The sequence below is a fragment of the Dendrobates tinctorius genome, unplaced genomic scaffold, assembly GCF_039654945.1.
Source record: "Dendrobates tinctorius isolate UK_male_01 unplaced genomic scaffold, ASM3965494v1 ptg000175l, whole genome shotgun sequence".
Classification (NCBI taxonomy): Eukaryota; Metazoa; Chordata; class Amphibia; order Anura; family Dendrobatidae; genus Dendrobates; species Dendrobates tinctorius.
In genome coordinates, this window is record NW_027361842.1 from 1,141,326 (window position 1) to 1,163,555 (window position 22,230).

At 43.7% G+C, this 22,230-nt stretch overlaps 1 protein-coding gene across 1 annotated transcript in view; it reads left to right on the top strand.

Annotated features, from left to right (window-relative positions):
* Window positions 1-22,230, top strand: part of CILP2 (cartilage intermediate layer protein 2) — a 53,360-nt gene that overhangs the window by 7,957 nt on the left and 23,173 nt on the right. The window contains exons 3-5 of the mRNA XM_073551328.1: window positions 5,382-5,567; window positions 14,974-15,123; window positions 20,989-21,261. Of these exons, the coding sequence (XP_073407429.1) occupies window positions 5,382-5,567; window positions 14,974-15,123; window positions 20,989-21,261 (609 nt within the window). The remainder of the gene's footprint in view (window positions 1-5,381; window positions 5,568-14,973; window positions 15,124-20,988; window positions 21,262-22,230) is intronic.

The window sequence follows — 22,230 nt, forward strand, 5'->3', positions numbered from 1 at the left end:
GAGTATCAGTTGGGGACAGAGTATCTGCGGTCTTATGTCCTCCGGATTCTGCTGCTGGGGCTTTAGTACCCACACTGCCTCGGGCTCCATGGCCTGGTCTCTGGCGCTCAAGCCTGGGGGTGAACTCAACTATAGCTCCTGTCCCTCAGCTCCTCTCCACACGTCCTATCTCAACCCTGTTCAGGCACTAACTTCACTAACTTCCTCCTCCTGACCAGAGAGAGCAGCTCCCCTGAAGTCGGGTTTAGAGCTCCCCCTGCTGGCCTGGAGAAGGAACTGTGTTGTATGCTGGAACTACTTGGTAAGGAGATTCCTTCTTTGCTTTCAGGCATGACATCACTCCCCCCTGGAGGGAGGCAAGGCCACTGTGGCAACCGAACTCCTAGGGTGCCAAAATCATCCTTCTGTAAAGCTGGAAATTACACAATTTATTACTGTGCTGACACAGACCACCCTCTGACAGACTGCAGGAGAAGTCCAGAATCAGGAACTTCTCTTTGTCTGGCATGAAGCATCTCATTAACTTAAAACTTCAAGCACAGATTAAAAAAAGAAGCACAAGATGGATTTCTCCAACCCAGGTATCATTTTAATCAGTGTAACAGCACCAACCTGGTAATGCCTGGTTCGCTTTAAACTTATTTATGCAGCTACAGCTAATGCCACTCTAAATTGGTCCTTCTTTCCAATTTCTAACTAAATGGTATTACACTCAGGGGGCGGAGCCGCCGCACTGAAATGCTCTGTGCTACAGGGACATTGAACCTCCACCGGAACCTGGAGATGACATACAGGTATATACTACATACAGGAGGAGATGACATACAGGTATAAACTATATACAGGGGAGATGACATACAGGTATATACTATATACAGGGCGAGATGATATACAGGTATATACTATATACAGGGGGAGATGACATACAGCTATATACTATATACAGGAGGAGATGACATACAGGTATATACTATATACAGGGGAGATGACATACAGGTATATACTATATACAGGGGGAGATGACATACAAGTATATACTATATACAGGAGTAGATGACATGCAGATATATAAGAGGGATCAGTGACCTGTCATCAGTCTGCATTATGAATATGTAATCAGAGCACCACATACACCAACCCCACCTTAGGACACGAGCATATCATTACATAAAAACTAAAAATAAGGATTAAAAAGAAGCACAAGACAGATTTCATCAACAAAGGTATCATTTTATTCAGTAAAACGGCTCCGACCTGACACTGTGAGTAGGTTACTATGAACAACCCTGCTGACAGGTTCCCTTTAAATAACAAATATACTATACACGTTTGGTATCGCAGTACTCAAACTGACCTGGGGAATCATATTGTTGAGTCAGTTTTACCATATACAGGACATGGTAAATAAGAAACCCCGCCCAAAAAATTGTGGAATTGCACTTTTTTGCAATTTCATCACACTTGGAAATTCTTTTCCCGTTTTACACTACTGTATATGGTAAATCTATGTTGTCATTCAAAAGTATATCTTGTCCTGCAGAAAACAAACCCTCATATGGCTATATTGATGTAAAAATTAAGAAGTTACGACCCTTGGAAAAAGGAGAGGGAAAAAAGGAAAATGGCCCTGGTGTGAAGGGGTTAATACAGTTATGTTTCATGGTATTTCCACAGTAGAAATGTACTAAAAACAGATGTGGTTTTTTTTTACCTGTGGATTTTTCTCATGTAATTCAAATCTATGCCGAAAATTTGCACATACTGTAAAACTCAGTGTCTCTGCAACAGAAATTGACTTATTATGGACTTCAAACATGCTCTGCGGATCAATTTACGCAGGGTGAAATATAAATCACAGTGGACATGAGATTTCTATAAATCTCATCCACTTTGCTGGAACATTAAGACGATCCATTTCTTTTTTCCAGTGTAAATACGTTGCATCAAAAACTCATCATGAAAAATTAACCTTAGGCTTCTGCAAAACCAATACATCATAATAAAAAGAGGGCCTAAAAACCCATTAAGTGATTTCATCTCCAATTTGCTTCAACTCTTGTGAGTGCAGTTATGAAAAATGAACTGAATGAAAACATGCAGCCACTGAGACTCGAACATAATATTCAAGCACTCCCAGATGCTCGGATAACACCCAAGCATGCTAGGATATGATGTAATCCAAGCACCTTCACTGTCATCACTAATATCAACCAAAATTTACCTATGAACATACAGTACACTGATTCACTAAAAAAACAACAATCTCAGAAATACTTGGTTAAGTACAAACCTTACAAAATTATTGCCACAAAAAAAGTGACAAGTCAAATTTGAAAAATGGCTGTGGGGATTAAAGAGAACCCGTCACCAGGTTTTTGCCATATAAAGTAGGTCCAGCACCTGTAAGCCCTATGTGACAGCATTTTAGAATGCTGTACATAAGTCCCCAATGCGCTCTGCATAACACAAATAATACTTTTATCATACTGACCTACGGGCCAGTCCGATCCGATGTGCATCGCTGGTCTTGATCAGGCTCCTCCTCTCTTGTTATGTTCTGTATTCTCCATCTTGCTTTATGTGGCTGATGCATCCTACTTCATCCATACAGTGTCCACCATCATGCTCCTGCGCAGGCATACTTACCTGTGCCCTGTCGAGGGCAGAGCAAAGTTTTGTAATGCGCAAATGTGGGGAAAGGCCGCAGAGCGCCGACACATGCGCACTTAGGTACTTTGCTCTGCCCTCGACAGGGCAGAAAGAAGTATGCCTGCACAGAAGGAGAAGAGCGATTGCAGAAGAGAGGAGGCAATGGATCAAGACCAGCAACGCCCATTTGACAAGACCGCCCCAAAGGTGAGTATAATAAAAGGTCTTTTTTGTGCTATGGCGAGCTCATTGGGGGACATACAGTATATACATGGATACCTGTATACTGTGTAAGGGCTTTGAGGTGGTGGCTCTTCTTTATATGGGAAAGGTTCCCTTTAATCTGTCAGAAGGTGTTAGGATACATTCTCATGATTAGATTTTGGTGAGTTTTTGATTTTAAAAAATGTCTTTACCTACTATGTAAATTAGATTACTTGCGGTTTGTTGCATGCGTTTTTGTGTTCAGTTTTTTTACATGCATTTTGACTCTACGTTTTTGTCTCTTTTTGGTATGTCATGTTTAAAAAAAAAATGGTGCTTTGTTTTTAATACTTCCTGGCATTTGGCTCTGACAAAACTTAATTGATACAGTTATGTGCGGATTATATGCCTTTTTATGTATTTCTGCAGCAGAAACACATTAAACCACATGTGTTTTTTACATGAGGATTTTCCACATCTAATGCAAGTCTATTGGGAAATTCCGCACATAAAACTCATCGTACATGTAAGAGACATTGACATGCTCCGGATTTGAAACTCGCACTGCAGGTCAATTTATGTTGAGGAAAAAAAAATGCAGTAGACAGGAGATTTCTATAAATGTGGGGTCATTATACTGTATGGCGAATTATGTGGGATCTTTATACAGTATGGAGGACTATGTGGCATATATGGCATATGCTTTTTACTTCTCTTACATAACATATTATATTATTCCAGTATGCCCCATTTGTGATTATGCATTTATTTTATTCTAAGATCTACTAATTAAAATGTGCTTTGTACGTTTAAGTTTGTTTCCATATGAAAATGCTCATTGTTTTATTTGATGGTAAGGAAAAATGTCCTCAATTGTAGGCATTTTAATAAATATTAACCCCTTTTCAATGTTGGGCGTAATAGTACGCCGAAGTGGGACTCCCTCCCTTTGATGTGGGCTCCTGCAGTGAACCCATATCTTTCCCGGGACATGGCAGCTGTTTTGAACAGCTGACATGTGCCTGGAATAGCTGCGGGTGGAATCACAATCCACTCGAGGCTATTAACCCGTTAAATGCCGCTGTCACCGGTGACCCCGTCAAGAGATCGCGGGTCATCAGTTTGTTGGCATGACAACCACCAGAGGTCTCCTGGAGACCTCTATGGTTGTCACTGCCGGGATGCTGTAAGCACCACCTGGTGATTGGCACTCATAGCAAGTGAGTAATTCTACTACATAACGGCGATCTGATTATCGCCTCTATGTAACAGAGCCGATCGGGTTATGGAAGCTTCTAGTCTCCCAAGGAGACTATTGAAACATGGCAAAAGTAAAAAACCAAAATGTTTTTAAAAATATAAAAAGCATAAAAAATATAAAAGTTCAAATCACCCCCCTTTCGCCCCATTCAAAATAAAACAATAAAAAAAAAATCAAACGCACACATATTTGGTATCGCTGCGTTCAGAATCGCCTGATAAATCAATAAAAAGAAGAATTAACCTGATTGGTAAACGGCGTAGCGAGGAAAAAGTCAAAACGCTAGAATTACATTTTTTTGGTCGCTGCGATATTGCATTAAAATGCAATAACGGGCCATCAGAAGATCGTATCGGCACCAAAATGGTATCATTAAAACATCAGCTCAGCACACAAAAAATAAGCCCTCAACCAACATGAGATCACGAAAAATGGAGACGCTACTGGTATCGGAAAATGGCGCAATTTTTTTTAAACAAATTTTGGAATTTTTTTCACCACTTAGATAAAAAACAAACTAGACATGTTTGGTGTCTATGAACTTGTAATGACCTGTAGAATCATAATGCCAGGTCAATTTTAGCATTTAGTGAACCTAGTAAAAAAAAGCCAAACAAAAAACAAGTGTGAGATTGTAATTTTTTTGCAATTTCACCACACGTGGAATTTTTTTCCCATTTTGGAGTTTCCAACATGGTAAAACCAATGGTGTTGTTCAAAAGTAAAACTAGTCCCGCAAAAAACAAGCCCTCACATGGCTATATTAATGGAAAAATAAAAAAGTTATGGCTCTGAGAAGAAGGGGAGCAAAAAATGAAAATACAAAACCGAAAATACCTCCAGTCATGTATGGGTTATGGTTGGCTTGCGATTTTGCTCAAATTTTTAATTGTGGCCCTCTGTGTGTTTCAGTTTGACATCCCTGCTCTAGAGTCACTACATGGCCAGCTGGTAATTACATTAAAAGAGACAATTCTCTTTTCAGGTCATCCAAAAAGCCTAGTTTTACTACAATAATCATTAGATAATGTTTCAGACCTCCTGTTAAATTGCCGTTAAAAATTCTGGATGCTTCTGGGGGACCTACACAGGGGAAAAGGAAAACTAAAATAGTCGATAGAGAATCCTAACTGGATAACCTGGCAGTAAAATGCAGGACTATAACTTCAAAATGCAAATAAACCTTCTCTTGTATTAAAACCAATATTTTAATTTTGACACGTTCCATATACGGTAATCAGCTTTTTATAACTTTTTGCCATTGCAGATCCTCTCTTTTGGTCACATTGGTCTCCATGGAGTACTTGCTCCTATACAGGATGTGGAGCAAAAGGTATCCAGATTAGACAACGTACCTGCATCAATGCGCAACCTGTAGCGTTGCTGAGCTTAGAAAAATGTAAAGGGAAAGCCACTGAGCGAAGAGTCTGCATAACTCCGCCATGCAAACTAGGTAATCCACAAAGGCAAATGCCGTTAAAGAATGAGTCTCATAAAGCTAATAATTGTCCATAATCCATATATGACCATATAGAAATCAAAAAAGGGGTCTCCGACTCAGGACACCCATCTATGAGCACGAGTGAGCCTCTTTGTGGTAGCCACTGCAGCGGTAAAGTATGATATGAGCACAAAAAGTCCCAAAATAATTATATAGGAAAAACTCAAATAAGTATTCAAACACACAGAAACAGTGGAGGAAAATAACCACCACTAAGGAGTAAAAACCTAAAATAATTTTTCATTTAAACAAAAGCTGCCGCGTGCCAGTAAAAAGGGACAAGTCACCAGACTCAAGTACTAATTTTACAAATGATTACAGCAGTCAAATTAAATAAGCATAATAAAGTGTAACAGTGCATTAATCATCTCAGACTATATCAAGGTCATCATATTAAACATCCCTTATAAAAACTGCAAAGTGCAACACAGCCAAATTGCTGATCTTAACATGGTCATAAATGGACCAATCTGAGTGCATCAAAATAAGTGAGACTAAATCGTTGTATTCAGAAAAAATATATCCCAACGCTCTGGTGTATCAGTACTACAATATAAATAAATTGGTCACAAACAGACCTAAAAATGAACAGAGCAAAAGGGAAAAGGAAGTAACTTACATAGTGTATGCGGTGACCGGATCATCCCTGCTGCCCTGGGCAGGGCAGAAAAGAGTATACAGACATCACAGTACAGGATCACAGCTGATTCTTTCTGTGAGGTAAAGCATTTCCCTGCCTGTGTTTTAAAAATGTTTTACTGTAGCACCATAACATGCAAACATGAAAAATGAATTGCATTACTGCATTAGAAGTATGAGAAATTGAGAAAGTTTAGCGCATAAAATGGCCAAGTTATGAGTATCTGGAAGCCACGGTAAGGTATTTCTCGTTTTCCAGGACCCTACCTAATGCCAATCCGCACTTAGACTGAAGTCTTCATCTGAATGGGAACCTACAGAGTTGTGGCCAAAAGTATTGACACCCCTGCAATTCTGTCAGATAATACTCAGTTTCTTCCTGAAAATGATTGCAGACACAAATTCTTTGGTATTATTATCTTCATTTAATTTGTCTTAAATGAAAAAAACACAAAAGAGAATGAAGCAAAAAGCAAAACATTGATCATTTCACACAAAACTCCAAAAATGGGCCAGACAAAAGTATTGGCACCCTCAGCCTAAAACTTGGTTGCACAACCTTTAGCCAAAATAACTGCGACCAACCACTTCCAGTAACCATCAGTGAGTTTCTTACAATGCTCTGCTGGAATTTTAGACCATTCTTCTTTGGCAAACTGCTCCAGGTCCCTGATATTTGAAGGGTGCCTTCTCCAAACTGCCATTTTTAGATCTCTCCACAGGTGTTCTATGGGATTCAGGTCTGGACTCATTGCTGGCCACCTTAGAAGTCTCCAGTGCTTTCTCCCAAACCATTTTCTAGTGCTTTTTGAAGTGTGTTTTGGGTCATTGTCCTGCTGGAAGACCCATGACCTCTGAGGAAGACCCAGCTTTCTCACACTGGGCCCTACATTATGCTGCAAAATTTGTTGGTAGTCTTCAGACTTCATAATGCGATGCAAACGGTCAAGCAGTCTAGTGCCAGAGGCAGCACAGCAACCCCAAAACATCAGGGAACCTCCGCCATGTTTGACTGTAGGGACCGTATTCTTTTCTTTGAATGCCTTTTTTTCTCCTGTAAACTCTATGTTGATGCCTCTGCCCAAAAAGCTCTACTTTTGTCTCATCTGTATTATAATCACTTTATAATCCAACAAATTAATGTGCCACCTACAATCATAATAAACCCGTCCGTTACACCATATTAAAAGGGTGAACAGAAAAAGCACAATTACCAAACAAGTAAAATAAAATAGTTTTTATTGCATACACATTAAAAAATCACAATTGAGAATAAATAATAAAAATAGCAACCTCTATTGTGGGACATAAAAGGCTAATCACCCCTTTAAACACACAAATATGGGCAAAAGGTAGAGACAATCATACTATAGCAGCTAACCAGAATTATATGAACAATATTGGGCAAAGTTCCCTCTCATTTAAATGCGCTCGGACAAAGCCACAATAAAAAGCCCAGCATCAGCCATAGCTTATACAGCGCTTAGGAAAGAAACAAATGCACTAATTCCCGGCTTTTAGCCATAGATAAAACTGCCCAAATACAAGTAACTATCCATCAAGATTTGTACCTAAGCTGCAAGTAAAATTATAGCTGTAAGAAGAGGACGAAATGCGCGTCGGGGTGAGGGATGCGGCTTTCATTCCACACGATTTCAGTGTGCTAGGTGAGATATTCTTACAGCTATAATTTTACTTGCAGCTTAGGTACAAATCTTGATGGATAGTTACTTGTATTTGAGCAGTTTTCTCTATGGCTAAAAGCCAGGAATTAGTGCATTTGTTTCTTTCCTAAGGCCTCTTTCACACATCAGGTTTTCGCCGTCAGGAGCGATCCGGCGCTTTTGACAGAAACCGGATCCGGCGAAATGCAATGCCGGATCCGGTTTCCCCCCCATTGACTTGCATTTGCGCCGGATCGCGCCGGATGGCCATGCGTTTCATCCGGTTTTCGCCGGATCCGGCAATGTGTCGCGATCCGGCGTCTGGAAAAAACGGTGACTGTAACGTTTTTTGTCTCCGGCGAAAAAGCCGGACACGCCGGATCCGGCGCGTCCGGCTTTTTCACACAATGGAAGCCTATGAGCGCCGCAATGCGCCGGATCCGGTTTTTTGGTCTGAGCATGCTCAGTAGCTCTGCCCACAAGACATATATAAAAGCAAGACAGTGGGACCCACAGCCACACCCAACATGCCACCCAAGAAAGCAACCAAGCGAAGCAGGAGAAGGCAGGAGACCACTGCAGCACCATCCGCACCACCACCACCCCAAATGGAGCAGCAAATAGAACATGCTGAGGAGGGGAGGCCAGCAGCAGATGAGAGACGGTAATTATCAAATAACCCATTCCTCCAAACTAGGGCTATTGAATATCAAGATATTCATTGGCCCTTTGTTTCTCTTTATTCAACAGCCGTCCAATAGATGCAGCAGCAGCAGCAGCAATGGCAGCAGCTGGAACACCACCCACAGGCATGGAGTGTGGCCACCAGGAAGACAGCACATCATCTTCTGGGAGCCCTCCCTCGCATCGTCAGCGTTTGACGGTAAGTTTTTATTTCCAAAATCCATCTTCTCTGTAATATATGTCTATTCATTGCCTTTTATTTCAAAACAGGAATCACAAGATGAAGAGGAGCTCCCAGAAGAAGAAGGAAGGGGTGGACAGACACCTGGAGTGGGCTCACAATTGGTAAGTTTTTTGCATCAAACGCAGAAACACAACATCACACTACACACAACACATAGAAAACAATGTTCTGCAGACCACACACAGCAAACAAATGCCTACATCCAAAGACATAACATTTTTTGTTTTCTTCTCTAGTCTTCCCAATCTGGTGCTTGGCCAAGAGGTCCTCGCAGTGCCTCCCAGGGTCATCGGCGACAGCAATGCGGCGGTCACCAGCGTGTAAGTATAAATATTTTTGCTTTGTTTTTTTGCACTTTTTATTTCATTTCTTTTGTGGAGGCTAATTATGTTATTTTTGTCTTTTTCTTTAACAGCCTTCACAGCGTGCTCCCGACTCTGACGGTGAGGATGGAGGGATTGATGTGGACCGCCTCATCGATCTCGTCAGAGAAAGGGAGCCGCTCTGGAATATGGCTGACCGCCGCCACGCTGACCTGATCGTTACCCGACGACTCTGGGAGGAAATCTGTTCGCTCCTTGTGGGCCACTGGGAGGACCTCGAAGCTCGGGCCCAGATTAAAGAGCGTAAGTATATACGGTACCGGTTGCTTGATGTAAACCAGTGTTTCCCGAACTCCAGTCCTCGTGGTCCCCACGGATCATGTGTTCAGGATTTCTATTTACTATGGAAATCCTGAAAACATGACCCCTGGGGACCATGAGGACTGGAGTTTGGGAAACACTGATGTTGTATACTAACCACTCCTTTCTCGTTTCAGGGGACAGAATTGTGAATCGGTGGCGGTCTGTGAGAGATCGTTTCAAGAAGGAGTTCAATAAAGAGATGCGGGCCCCGAGTGGATCTGGAGGACGCAGGAGCAAGTACAAGTACGCAGAAGCCCTGTCGTTCCTCCGGGAAACAATGGTCACCAGAAGGTAAATATTACACACCACATGTGAAAAAAAATGTTATATGTAAATTTTTTTTTCAGCCAGGGCCATACCATGTCAGTATTTTAATTGTTTTTTTTTCTCTTTATTCCACAGCACGGTGAGCAGCACTCGGGAGCCGGCACGATTGGACCCTTCTGAGGCGATCCCTGAGGAGACCGGCACCGAGGGACACTTCGACCGCCCCGGTACATCTGCACCTTCCCAGCCTTCCCACACATTCGACCCATCTGTCCCATCCACCAGCACAGGAGCATCGTGGCCGCCTACATTACATGAAGCTGCTGGTGAGGAGATCGCTTTCCCTTTACCCCACCCTTCTGCCCCTGCCACCTCTAGTACACCTGCGGGTACTGGGCGGCAGCGGCAGAGGGGTCAGGAAAAGACTTATGCGCCAGAGTTCTTGCATCTGAATGCATCTTTCCAGAACTGTCTAAAAGTCTTGTCAGAGCAAATCTCCGCAGGCTATCAGCAGATCAACTCCAGCATTCTGGAGGTGAAGACACTTCTGCAAACCATGCATTCAGAAGCAAGATCTTCGCCAAACCACACCTTTTTCAGGTCTGTTGTGAAGCGCATGGAAACGCTCTCTCCTGCCCAGCAGATGCATGTAATGCATTCATGCCACGCTGCTCTCCAGCAAGTTACCTTCCAACCTCCTCCTCCTCCCACCACAGTAGTTCCTCCACCTGCACCCCCTCCAGCCACTTTCCATCCTCCCCCTCCTATTACATCTACACCCCCTCCAGCCACTTTCCATCCTCCCCCTCCTATTACATACCATCCACCTCCAGCCACTTTCCATCCTCCCCTCCTATTACATACCATCCACCTCCCCAGCACCATCCACCTCCCCAGCACCATCCACCTCCCCAGCACCATCCACCTTCCCAGCACCAGCAACCTCCCCAGCACCAGCAACCTCCCCAGTACCAGCAACCTCCACAGTACCTGCAAACTCCCCAGTACCAGCAACCTCCCCAGTACCAGACATCTCCCCACTTCCAGCAACCTGCCCCGTACCAGACATCTCCCCACTTCCAGCAACCTGCCCCGTACCAGACATCTCCCCACTTCCAGCAACCTGCCCCGTACCAGACATCTCCCCACTTCCAGCAACCTGCCCCGTACCAAACTCCTTCCCCATACAACTTGCCATCAACATCATCTGCTCCTACAGTCCCTGCCCAACCCTCCACTCCACCACCCACCACCTCTTCTGCTTCCCACATGTCCACCCATTCTGTAGTTTTTTCCACACCTTCACCTCTAACTGTTCCTTCCCCACCACGATCCCAGTCCTCTCTCCACACTCCCAGTGTCGAAGTGTCCCGCAGCCCCTACAGCAGTATTTCCACCACACACTACACAGATTTATAATGTGTGTATTTAAATAAAAATGACCAGTTTTATGGTTTCAGTTTTATAGTTTCAAAGTTTTATTAAACAAGTTTATTAAAATTTTAAAAAAGTTTACTAAAAAAAACATTTTTCAATAAAAGTTAAATTATTTTACACTGGTTGTCTGTCATTTCTTTCTGCGGCGAAAAAGGTTAAATACAGGGTATTTAAAAGGTGAAATGGTATTCAAAACTAGGTATATAACTGTGGGTAAATTTTAGCTTTTTGCCACAGTTGTGTTCCTGGTTGTGTTTGAAGCAAAGTATTTCACCTAAAAAGTTGTGTTTATTGTTGGTGATTTCCTAACAATGTACACAACTTTTGTTAAAAGGTGAAATACTTTGCATAAAACACAACCAGGTACACACCTGTGGCCTAAAGCTAAAAATAGAGACCATGACAAGATAGCCAACTTTGGTTGGCAAAGGTATATACTGTTGGTACAGAAGGTACACAAGTTTGGTTAGGGCACAAATCTTTCACACTCTGTCATCCTGCCAGTGTACTCTGCCTTGAGGTGACATAAAGTATAGTGCAAAATTGTCCCTCATTACTGAAACCGTCACAGAACTTCTAGTGGTAATGTCATGGTAATCTTGCAAGGTGGTTTCTTCAGAGGTGTCCTCAATGGAAATGGGTTCCTTGCAGATAACAAAATTGTGGAGTACCACGCACGCTTTGATCACCTCGTCCACAGTTTCTGTCTTGAGGTTGATCGCAGTCAATAGGACCCGCCATTTGGCTGTCAGAATACCAAAGGTACATTCAACCATTCTTCTTGCTCTTGTGAGGCGGTAATTAAAAATGCATTTTGGTCTTGTCAATCCTCTGCTAGAGTACGATTTCAAAAGGTGTTCTGACAGCTGGAAGGCTTCATCCCCTACACAGACAAATGGCATAGGTGGACCAGATGTTTGCGGCAGCGGTCTAGGTGGTGGGAACTTGAAGGTGTTTCCATACAGTTTACGCCCCATGGCAGACAGTTTGAAAACTTGAGAGTCATTGGAGCGGCCATAGGCCCCAATATCAACCGCAATAAATTTGTATTCCGCGTCAGCGATGGCCATGAGGACAATTGAAAAATATTTCTTGTAATTGAAATATTCCGATCCCGATCCAGCTGGCTTTACAATGCGGATATGTTTCCCGTCCACAGCGCCCAAGCAGTTTGGAAACTGACATATCTGTTGAAACTTGTCAGCAATTTCAATCCACCTCTCTGTTGTGGGCTCTGGTAAAATCTCTTCAGCTAAGGAGTCCCACAGTGCACGGCATGTGTACTTCACAATTCCAGATATGGTGGAAATCCCGAGTCTGTACTGGAAATGCAGTGACGAAAGGGATTCTCCAGTTGCAAGAAATCTGTGGGGAATTAAAAAACAATAAATTAGTTTTAAATCACAGCATTACATACCAAAACTGACCTATAACACTTGGAGATACAAATTACCACCAACAAGATTGCAGTGAAAGTGTGCTCTGATGCGATCATATCCAATAAATGTGGCTTACCTTAAAGTCACCATCAGACGCTCTGCGGGTGAAACAGAGAAGCGGCAATAGGTGTCCGCTTTTCTTATGAGGTGTGCAATGCGCTCCACCAAGTAATCAAAATTCTCCATTTTCATCCTAACATATCCAAAAAATTTATCCGGGTTTCGTCGAAGGTCCATGCATAGTGTAGAATAGACCCCACGCGTCATTCTCTTGGCTGTGATGGGGTGGATCCACAAATGTCGTCTACGATGCCTGATGCGCTGCTGTCTCGCTCTCTCCTTCTCCAGAACAATCACCCTCAAACGATTTGCCTCCGCTGTAAAATCCGCCAAATTCTTCAAAATATTTCCAATGACAACATCCATCTTCGCCAGTAACTTGCTCTTCTCTCCAACCTGCACTTTCTCCTCTACAACCTGTCAAAGAAGGGCTGTAGGAACATGCTATATATAGTTTTCCAGTAGCCAATCCCGTTCGGAAGGCCACAAGGGTCAATTTTAAAAACCGGATCCGGCGTAATCCGTCGAAAAACGGATAGAAAAACGGATGAACCGGATGAGACGGATCCGGTTTTGTCTGTCCAGAAAAAGACGGATCCGCCAGAAAACCGGATCCGTCACATCCGGTTTTACGAAACATTTGCCGGATCCGGCGTTCCGGCACGACGCCGGATCGCGCCTGACGCCGAAAACCTGATGTGTGAAAGTAGCCTAAGCGCTGTATAAGCTATGGCTGATGCTGGGCTTTTTATTGTGGCTTTGTCCGAGCGCATGTAAGTGAGAGAGAACTTTGCCCAATATTGTTCATATAATTCTGGTTAGCTGCTATAGTATGATTGTCTCTACCTTTTGCCCATATTTGTGTGTTTAAAGGGGTGATTAGCCTTTTATGTCCCACAATAGAGGTTGCTATTTTTATTATTTATTCTCAATTGTGATTTTTTAATGTGTATGCAATAAAAACTATTTTATTTTACTTATTTGGTAATTGTACTTTTTCTGTTCACCCTTTTTCAGGTAAGTTTAGGCAAACTCCAGCCTGGCTTTTTTATGTCTCGGGCTAAGAAATGGGGTCTTCCTGGGTCTCCTACCATACAGTCCCTTTTCATTCAGACGTCAACTGATAGTACGGGTTGACACTGTTGTACCCTCAGACTTCAGGGCAGCTTGAACTTGTTTGGATGTTAGTCGAGGTTCTTTATCCAACATCCACACAATCTTGCGTTGAAATCTCTTGTCAATTTTTCTTTTCCGTCCACATCTAGGGAGGTTAGCCACAGTGCCATGGGCTTTAAACTTCTTGATGAGACTGCGCAAGGTAGACACAGGAACATTCAGGTCTTTGGAGATGGACTTGTAGCCTTGAGATTGCTCATGCTTCCTCACAATTTGATTTCTCAAGTCCTGAGACTGTTCTTTGGTCTTCTTTCTTTTCTCCATGCTCAATGTGGTACACACAAGGACACAGGACAGAGGTTGAGTCAACTTTAATCCATGTCAACTGGCTGCAAGTGTGATTTGGTTATTGCCAACACCTGTTAGGTGCCACAGGTAAGTTACAGGTGCTGTTAATTACACAAATTAGAGAAGCATCACATGATTTTTCAAACAGTGCCAATACTTTTGTCCACCCTCTTTTTTATGTTTGGTGTGGAATTATATCCAATTTGGCTTTAGGACAATTCTTTTTGTGTTTTTTTATTTAAGACAAATAAAATGAAGATAATAATACCAAAGAATTTGTGTTTGCAATCATTTTCAGGAAGAAACTGAGTATAATCAAACAGAATTGCAGGGGTGTCAATACTTTTGGCCACAACTGTATGTAAAACCTATGTAAACAGAGGATTTACATAAATGATTGTTTATTTTTAGAAGGAAAGAGAAGTTCTGCATGAAGGACTTTTTTTTTCTAAAAAAAAACAAAAACCAGATGGACACAAAAAATAGATCACTGGGCGCCTCTGCTTCCGCTTGGAACATGAATGCACTGGATCCTAACTTTGTTCATTTAACGGTTCTAAGCGGAACACACAAATAAAAGTTACCGTAAATGGACATGTGAACAGAGCCTAAAAAATGTCTGCAAAGATGACATAAACCTGAACAAATAATACTAAAAGATAAAAAAAAATCCAGGATAGGATAGAAATTCTATATCTCTGTCAGGGTAAATGAGTTGTAAGCACAGTTCAATCAGATTAACAATTGTTTCATTGTTCATATTATGTTTTACAGGTAAATGGTCTTCTTGGAGCACTTGGACACCTTGTGCAAAAACTTGTGGTGGGGGAAAGAGGGTTCGACGTCGAAAGTGTCCCAGAAATACAATTCCTTGTTCTGGTACTTCATTCCAAATTGAAAAGTGTGGGACATCTCCATGTACAAGTAATCCAGTCATACAAAATTATGCATGCTTACAATTATGCACGGGCTTCAATTAACCTAAAGTATATGTAAATGGTATATACCTTTGATAATTAACTACTACACTTAGAAGCTTGCGCTTCCCATTTTTCTCCCTATAATCCCCTCTTGTTTTATATATGTAAATGGTAAAATAGAGGTGTCTGTTAGAATAAAGGGATGAAGATGTACATGTCACGGAGCAGTAGTGAGAAAACAGAGGACGAGGAACCAGGGCCTCTGAACAGCCCCTCAGGCTAAGGAGGTGGCGTACTACAGTTGTATTAACACCAGTGGCCTCTGGAGGCAAAAACTCATATTAACCCCCGAGGGCCAGAAAGGAAAAAGGTTTATATAAGAGAGTCCAGACTGTGACAGTACCCCTCCTTCAATGAGGGGCCTCTGGACCCTAAATACTGCACCTCACCAGAAAAACACCTACGGTGAGGATGCCTAGATCCACCAGAGTTCACCTCAGCAACCACCTGACTCACAGGTTTATGGCAAACGTGGGCTGATGGAGGTGACAACGTATGCTCCGGAGGCGCCACAAAACTCCAGAGCACCGACCTGGGGAATGAGTTGAGTATGGGCATTACTGGGGGTAGCTCCAGCTGGTAAGTCCCCGGGCCGAGGATGGCCGACACCCTATACGGCCCGATCACCCGAGAACTCCAGATCCCAGCAGCACACTTCCACTGGATGCTTTTGGTGGACACCCATACGTACTCATTTACACACAGGTCCGGACCTCAACGTTTATTGCCATGCACACGTTTTCCACAAGACGGTGAACTCTTCCAGGAACTGACAACAGAGGCGTCCAGCTGTGTCACAACACTCACACCCCCGCAATTCACAGAGGAAGCCACCACCCTCCTCCGACAGCTCCTCTTACGAGGACGCTGCCTCTCAGGGTTGGCTAATGGCAAGGGTTGAGAATTGCCCCTACTCCCTGGCAGCACCTCTGCTGCCCCCACTAGAGAAGAAGGGGATGGTTGTAGAATGACGGCAGAGACAATATCCCCTGGGCAGCAGCCCTCACACGACTGACCCCAGCGGACTACTTCCCTGGACCGCCAATCCATCACCGGGTTGTGTTTTTCCAACCAAGGGAGGCCTAAAATGATAGGTGATGGCATACCCCCCAAGATGTAGCATGACAGGGACTCTTCATGCTGAGTCCCTATACACAGATGTATATTTTCTACGACTTGGGTCAACCTCCTCCTGTCAGTGGGACAGAGTCGATGGCCAGGACCCTTAGGGGTTTGGCCAGCGTCCTACACCTCAGGCCATGGGTCTGGACAAAATGAGTGTCCACCAGATTGACTCCCACTCCACTGTCCACAAAGACCAGTATGCCCTCAGGTACCCCGCCAACCACCTCTTCAGCTGATAAAGTACATTGAGAGGGCAAAATGGAGGAAATATACACTCCCTGGTCGTCTCCCTCCACACAGCTAGGGGGACGCGGCTTCTTGGGCGGTACAGAAGTTTTGGCGTGAGCCGGGCAGACCCTGAAAAAATGTCTAGTCTGCCCACAACAAAAACATGCCCCCAAACCACGATGAACCACAGGCAACACCGTTGGGGAACCATCTCCTCCCACCTGCCTGGGGTCATCCGACTGCACCAATGAGTCCTCCTCCCTAGCAAGGACTACAGGGGGCATATACGCCAAAGTCACAAAAAACTCATCCACCGACCGTAGAGATGGTGAATCGGCCGGCAGGGAGAAGGCCCAGGATAGGGGATCACATTAAAGGAGAGATATTATGAATCCCACCCGCTCTTCCTCACTCCCTAATGAACGAGGGCAGAGCCTGAAGTGTAGCTTGCAGGCCTCCTGAAAAAAACAAAAAATTATCTCTCCCTCCAGAAAACCTGTCTGGGAGAGATAACTTGGGTTCTGGTTGAGCCTGAACCTGAGCTGAGGCCCCTAACCCCACCAACTGCTGCTCCACCACACCTTGCAGCACCCCACGCTCCTCAGTGAGGGTCTACAGCAATTGGACAAAGGTCTGCATTTGGGCCATGGCTCACCAGAAAAAATGGGACGGTTGGTAATAATGTCACAGGGCAGTAGTGGGAAAACAGAGGACAAGGAACCAGGGTCCCTGAACTGACCCTCAGGCTAAGGAGGTGGCCTGACTTTCCTTAACTTGGGGGTACAATTCATAGTAGTCCTAAGTCCCTGACCTGTCCCTATCTCCTGTTAAGCCCTGAGCTAAACCCCCAACCCACCCCCCGGGAGGTGAGACAGGGAATAAAGTGAACTGCACCACAAACCAAAGAAAAGATAAAACAGTCACCACGGGGTGAAAGCAACCAAAAACCAAAACTTAGCTTTATCTGCTGCCAATGCTCCAAGCAGCAGAGTAAGGCACCCGATCAGCATCCAGCAGCAACACCACTGCTCCAGATAAGCTGAACCCCCTCTGCACCAGGTAGGTCCAGTTTTTGTCTCGCCCCCAGAGGCCGTGGGGTACTCGGTACCCGGCCCGTTGATTTCAATGGGAGATGTCACAGTGGCAGTGACCCGGTCCGTTACCTCAGGCAGTCAATGTAAAAGGGTTAGAGTGATGGGGATAAAGTTTTTGAGATGATTTGTGACACCACCTGTGGTTTCTGGTAAGTTTGGCCAGCGCTGCAGGGTTGCTTCTCTGGGACAGATGGTGTTGTGAAGCAATGATGTTGAAGCTCCCCACAGGCAGAGCTGTAGTCCCAGGGCAGTAGTAATAGGTGTTGAGGAAAAGGGTGCAGTGTTAGGCACAGGGATGTAGCAGTGCTGAGTGGGTTGGCGCAGGAAGAAAGCAATGAGACAGCTGAGTGCAGTTCCAGTTCTTTTACTCACGTTCTTGGCACAGACAAGTGCCCGCTTCAATGCCACGGTCTCCAGACAAGGGGCTTAGCCAACTCCCAGGCAGATGGAATCCGCACTAATCTTTCTTCCTTCTGAAGAATCAGGCTTTGTATTGCTCTTTCCCGTGCCAGCAGCTCCAGGTCACTGAAGTCTGCTGCAGCACTTTCTTTCATTCCATCCCTCTCTGGGGATCTTCTCTCACCAACTGACTACTTCCTAACATTCTCCCGCTCTCTTGTCTCATCTCAGCTCCACCCACCACCCAGCACACTTTGTGTTCCAAGCAGGGAGCCACAAAGGGTGCTCTGCTGTTCTAAAGTGTTTGTGTTGGATGTGAGTGGTGGAGTCTGGTCAGGTGTTCCATCTTACCTGGGAAGTGGAATACTACACCTCAGGAGGAGGTGCAGTACCTCTGTGGCGACTGAACCCTCAGGGGCGCCACATTTTCACCAAGGTTGGTTAGCAAATGACCACTATTACCAACTGTAATCTGCAGCACCAGGTTGCCTTATAAAGGGAAGTGGGAGCAGTCACCACCTGCTGACTAACTAAACATGTAGTAACACCAGCGGCTACCGGGGGGGAAACCCAGCAGCTGACCAACTACAGTTGTAGTAACACCAGCGGCCACCGGGGGCAAAAACTCATATAACCCACGAGGGCCAGAAAGGAAAAAGGTTTATATAAGAGAGTCCAGACTCAGACACAGATCCAAAAATGGATCGTGACAGTACACTAGTATAACACCAGGAAGGTATAGTTACCTGTTAGGAAGGTAGCTCTGAAGTAGAGGTAGGCACTTCCAATATTGTGCAGTGGTATAGGTGCGTATACATGAAACATGAAGCATGAGAACAACATCCATATAAACCTATGATAGGTGGATGTGTGGCACTCCTGAGGGTTCAGTCGCCACAGAGGTACTGCACCTCCTCCTGAGGTATAGTATCCCACTCCTCAGGTATGATGGTAGCACCTGACCGGACTCCAGCACCTACATCCAGCACAGACACCTTAAAACAGCACAGCACCCTTTATGGCAGCTGCTTTGGTTCATGAAGGGTGCTGGGTCGTGGGTGGAGCTTAGATTGCACTAAGAGGGGAAAGCTGACAGGAAGTTAGATAAGAATCCTCAGAGAGGTGGAGAATGCCAGAAGATCCCCGAGGGGGATGGAGAGAGAGGACGTGTTTGCAGCAGCTTCCTGTGTCCTGGAGCTGCTAGCAAGGAAAGAGAGAAAAGGAAAGATCAGTTGTTCAGAAGGAAGATAGATAAGAACGGAACGTAAGGAGGAGAGCGACTGGGGACTAGGGCTAGTGCAGAGCCCTTCTCTAAGTTTAATGCGCCAAAGGCCGGGCACCGGTATCCAATGTTGTGTGTGATGCTAATTATCCTATAGCAGAAACCGGAGGAACAGAAGTTGAGTCCACTTTATTCCCACCTAAGACTCAACAACACAGCAGCAACATGTGTGAGTCGAGACATGATTGTAAGGAGTCCCCGAAGTAGGCTACAGCTGCCTGTCATGCGAGTGGAGTTCTGAGTAACAGCAAGAAAGAGGAACTTGAGTGTAATTCATAACTACAAGTACTTCAGATTAGTGCTAGTAAGGAGACCTTCAGAAAAGGCACATTTGGAAGGGAATGCTGGAAGGATGTATTCCATCTGCCTGGGAGTTGGCTGAGCCCCTAACCTGAAAACCATGGCACTGAAGCGGACGCCTGCCTATGCCAGAAACGTGAGTAAAGTATTGGAACTGCATTCAGCTGTGTCATTGCCGTCTTCCTGCACCAAGTTAATCAACACGCTACATCTTTGTGCCTAACACTACACCACCTACCTCAACATCTACTACTGCTGCCCTGGGACTAGAGCTCTGCCTGTGGAGAGCTATTACATCTTTGCTGCACCACACCATCTGTCCCAGAGGATCTGCACTGCAGCGCAGGTCGCCCTTCTGACCAGATACCACAGGTAGCGTCACAAACTTATCCATACATAAACTTTATTCATTCCACCTATTTTACATGGACACCCAGGGCCACGGACCGGGTCACCGTCGCCGTGACACCGCCCCTTTAAGACACCGGTATCGAGTAAGTGTGAAACCAACCACCCCACTCGCCCTGGGGGTGATCCAGATGAATGTTTGGTTACCTGGGTGGTCTTTGGTTCAAGTGTGGTGCACTCCCCGACATGTGTTTCGTAGCATGTCGTTCGTCAGGGTAAAATGTTTTTATATGTTAATAATAAAGCTATATGTTTCTAAACTATTTATGGTATGTGTAGTCTTTTTTTTATAAGTTTAATAATAGATTTTGAGAGTAAGGAACAGAGAGGTTCCTTAAAGAGAACCTGACAGCTGATACATAATACCCATGGATCAGATAGGATGTATCAGACAGTAGATGACTGATTTTATCCAGGTATGTTTCACTCCGAAACACTGTGGAGTTTCAGAGAAAAACATATTTTAAAAGCCTCCGAAAACCAAGCTGCATAGTAGACTAGTTGGACAGGTGGGTCTCTGGTGGCTTCTCCACACCCATTCCCCTGCAGTGACAGGTCTCTCCTTGTAAGTATGTATAGTGAGAAGCCTGTTAGTCACTGGTCTGGGACCCACCTACTTGTCTAGTGCGGCTTGGTCCCTAGTAGCTATTAAAGTATATCATTCTATGACACGCCGCAGAATTTCAAAGTCAAACATATCTGAATGAGATCATGCAGCCAGTGCCTGATACATGCTGCCCATGGACTGGAAGCATGTATCATTTGTTGGGTTCCCTTTAAGCCTCGCAGTCCAGCCAGTGCAAAACCATATAATACCTATGGACAAAAGAAACGTGCTGTTTGTGGGAAAATAAAAAAATGTGAAGACCTAGTTTTGTAATCCCCCAAATAACTTTTTGTTGTTAAGTAGTAAACTGTGAATTATACACATGTATAAAACTGATAATGTTTTATTTTTTTTTTAAACCCATAGATTCTTCATGTCATGGATGCATTTGTACCAATCACACTTTGGTGGGAAAAGTTCAAAGTACACAAGGATCTGTCCAGCAGAATGCCAAAGTTTTTATAAATGGCAAAATCCAAGGTACAACGGATTACCGTGGAATTTTTAGTTTGAAAGGAGTCTGCAAAGATGTGTACAGGAATGTCACAGTGACAATGGATGGATTCTCTACTGGAACCTTACAAAGCTGGAAGAATGAGTCCAACATTTCTTATTTTGAGTCTGTTTTAAAGAGATTAGGTGGGTTACATATAAATTTATTTTTTTAAATAATTGAATGTCAGCATGATAAAACATGGTTTTAATCAGTAGAAAAACTAGGCTTACAAAATACGGTAGGTACCCATTATGCTATGTAGCGGTAGTCAATCCATATTGGAAATATAACTTTCTTTTAAAAGTTCTGCTAATTTTGCAAATTGTCTTCTTTTCCTAATTCTGCATGTTGTCTTCTTTTATTGACAATGGAAGACTGGACAGTCACTTCTTGCATTCATACTATCTCAGGCTGTTTTCTCACTCAGCCACCTGGAGGATCCTTCCTTTTTCCTTTCTAAAAGCCTCTCTAGTAGTCAAACTCTGAGACTCCTCACACTATCCATTTCATTTTGCAAACATGCTTGAATCTATACATTGGTAATTTATACATTTTGCATCAGTGAGCAGATGTTTATTTTTTCATTATGGAAGTCTCAGACAAGCAGAAGCCTTTACTATTAAGGGTATGTAGACACATATTTTTTTAAGAAGGTGAGCTACAAAAAAACCCACCGGAAAGTCACTTAATAAAGAGCTTGAAAGACTTTTCCTAATAATTTCTATGATAAAACTACTTTGCTATTCATATGCTGTGGTTTCAGTGTTTTTAGTGTCTTTTCCCCCACCAGTTTCTACAAACCACCTGGTGGTCTTTGAAGTGTCACTTGATGGAAAACCCTCCAAACTATCTACTAGCCAATGAAAAGGCTGCTAAAAAAAAAAAACCTCTCCTAAAATACTTCAAAAACTTTTCAAAAGTTATTCAGGTAATGAAAAAAATTCTCCAAAAACTTCCAAAAGAATGAGTGCTTCCTGAAGCAGTTTTTTTCTAGAAAATTTGTTGTTTTTGATCACGTCAAAAAAATTTTGTATGCACAATTCCTAAGTCTTGTAGTTCACGACTGCCATCAGTGAAGAATGAAATACTGTAACCTCACTAGCCAGTCATTA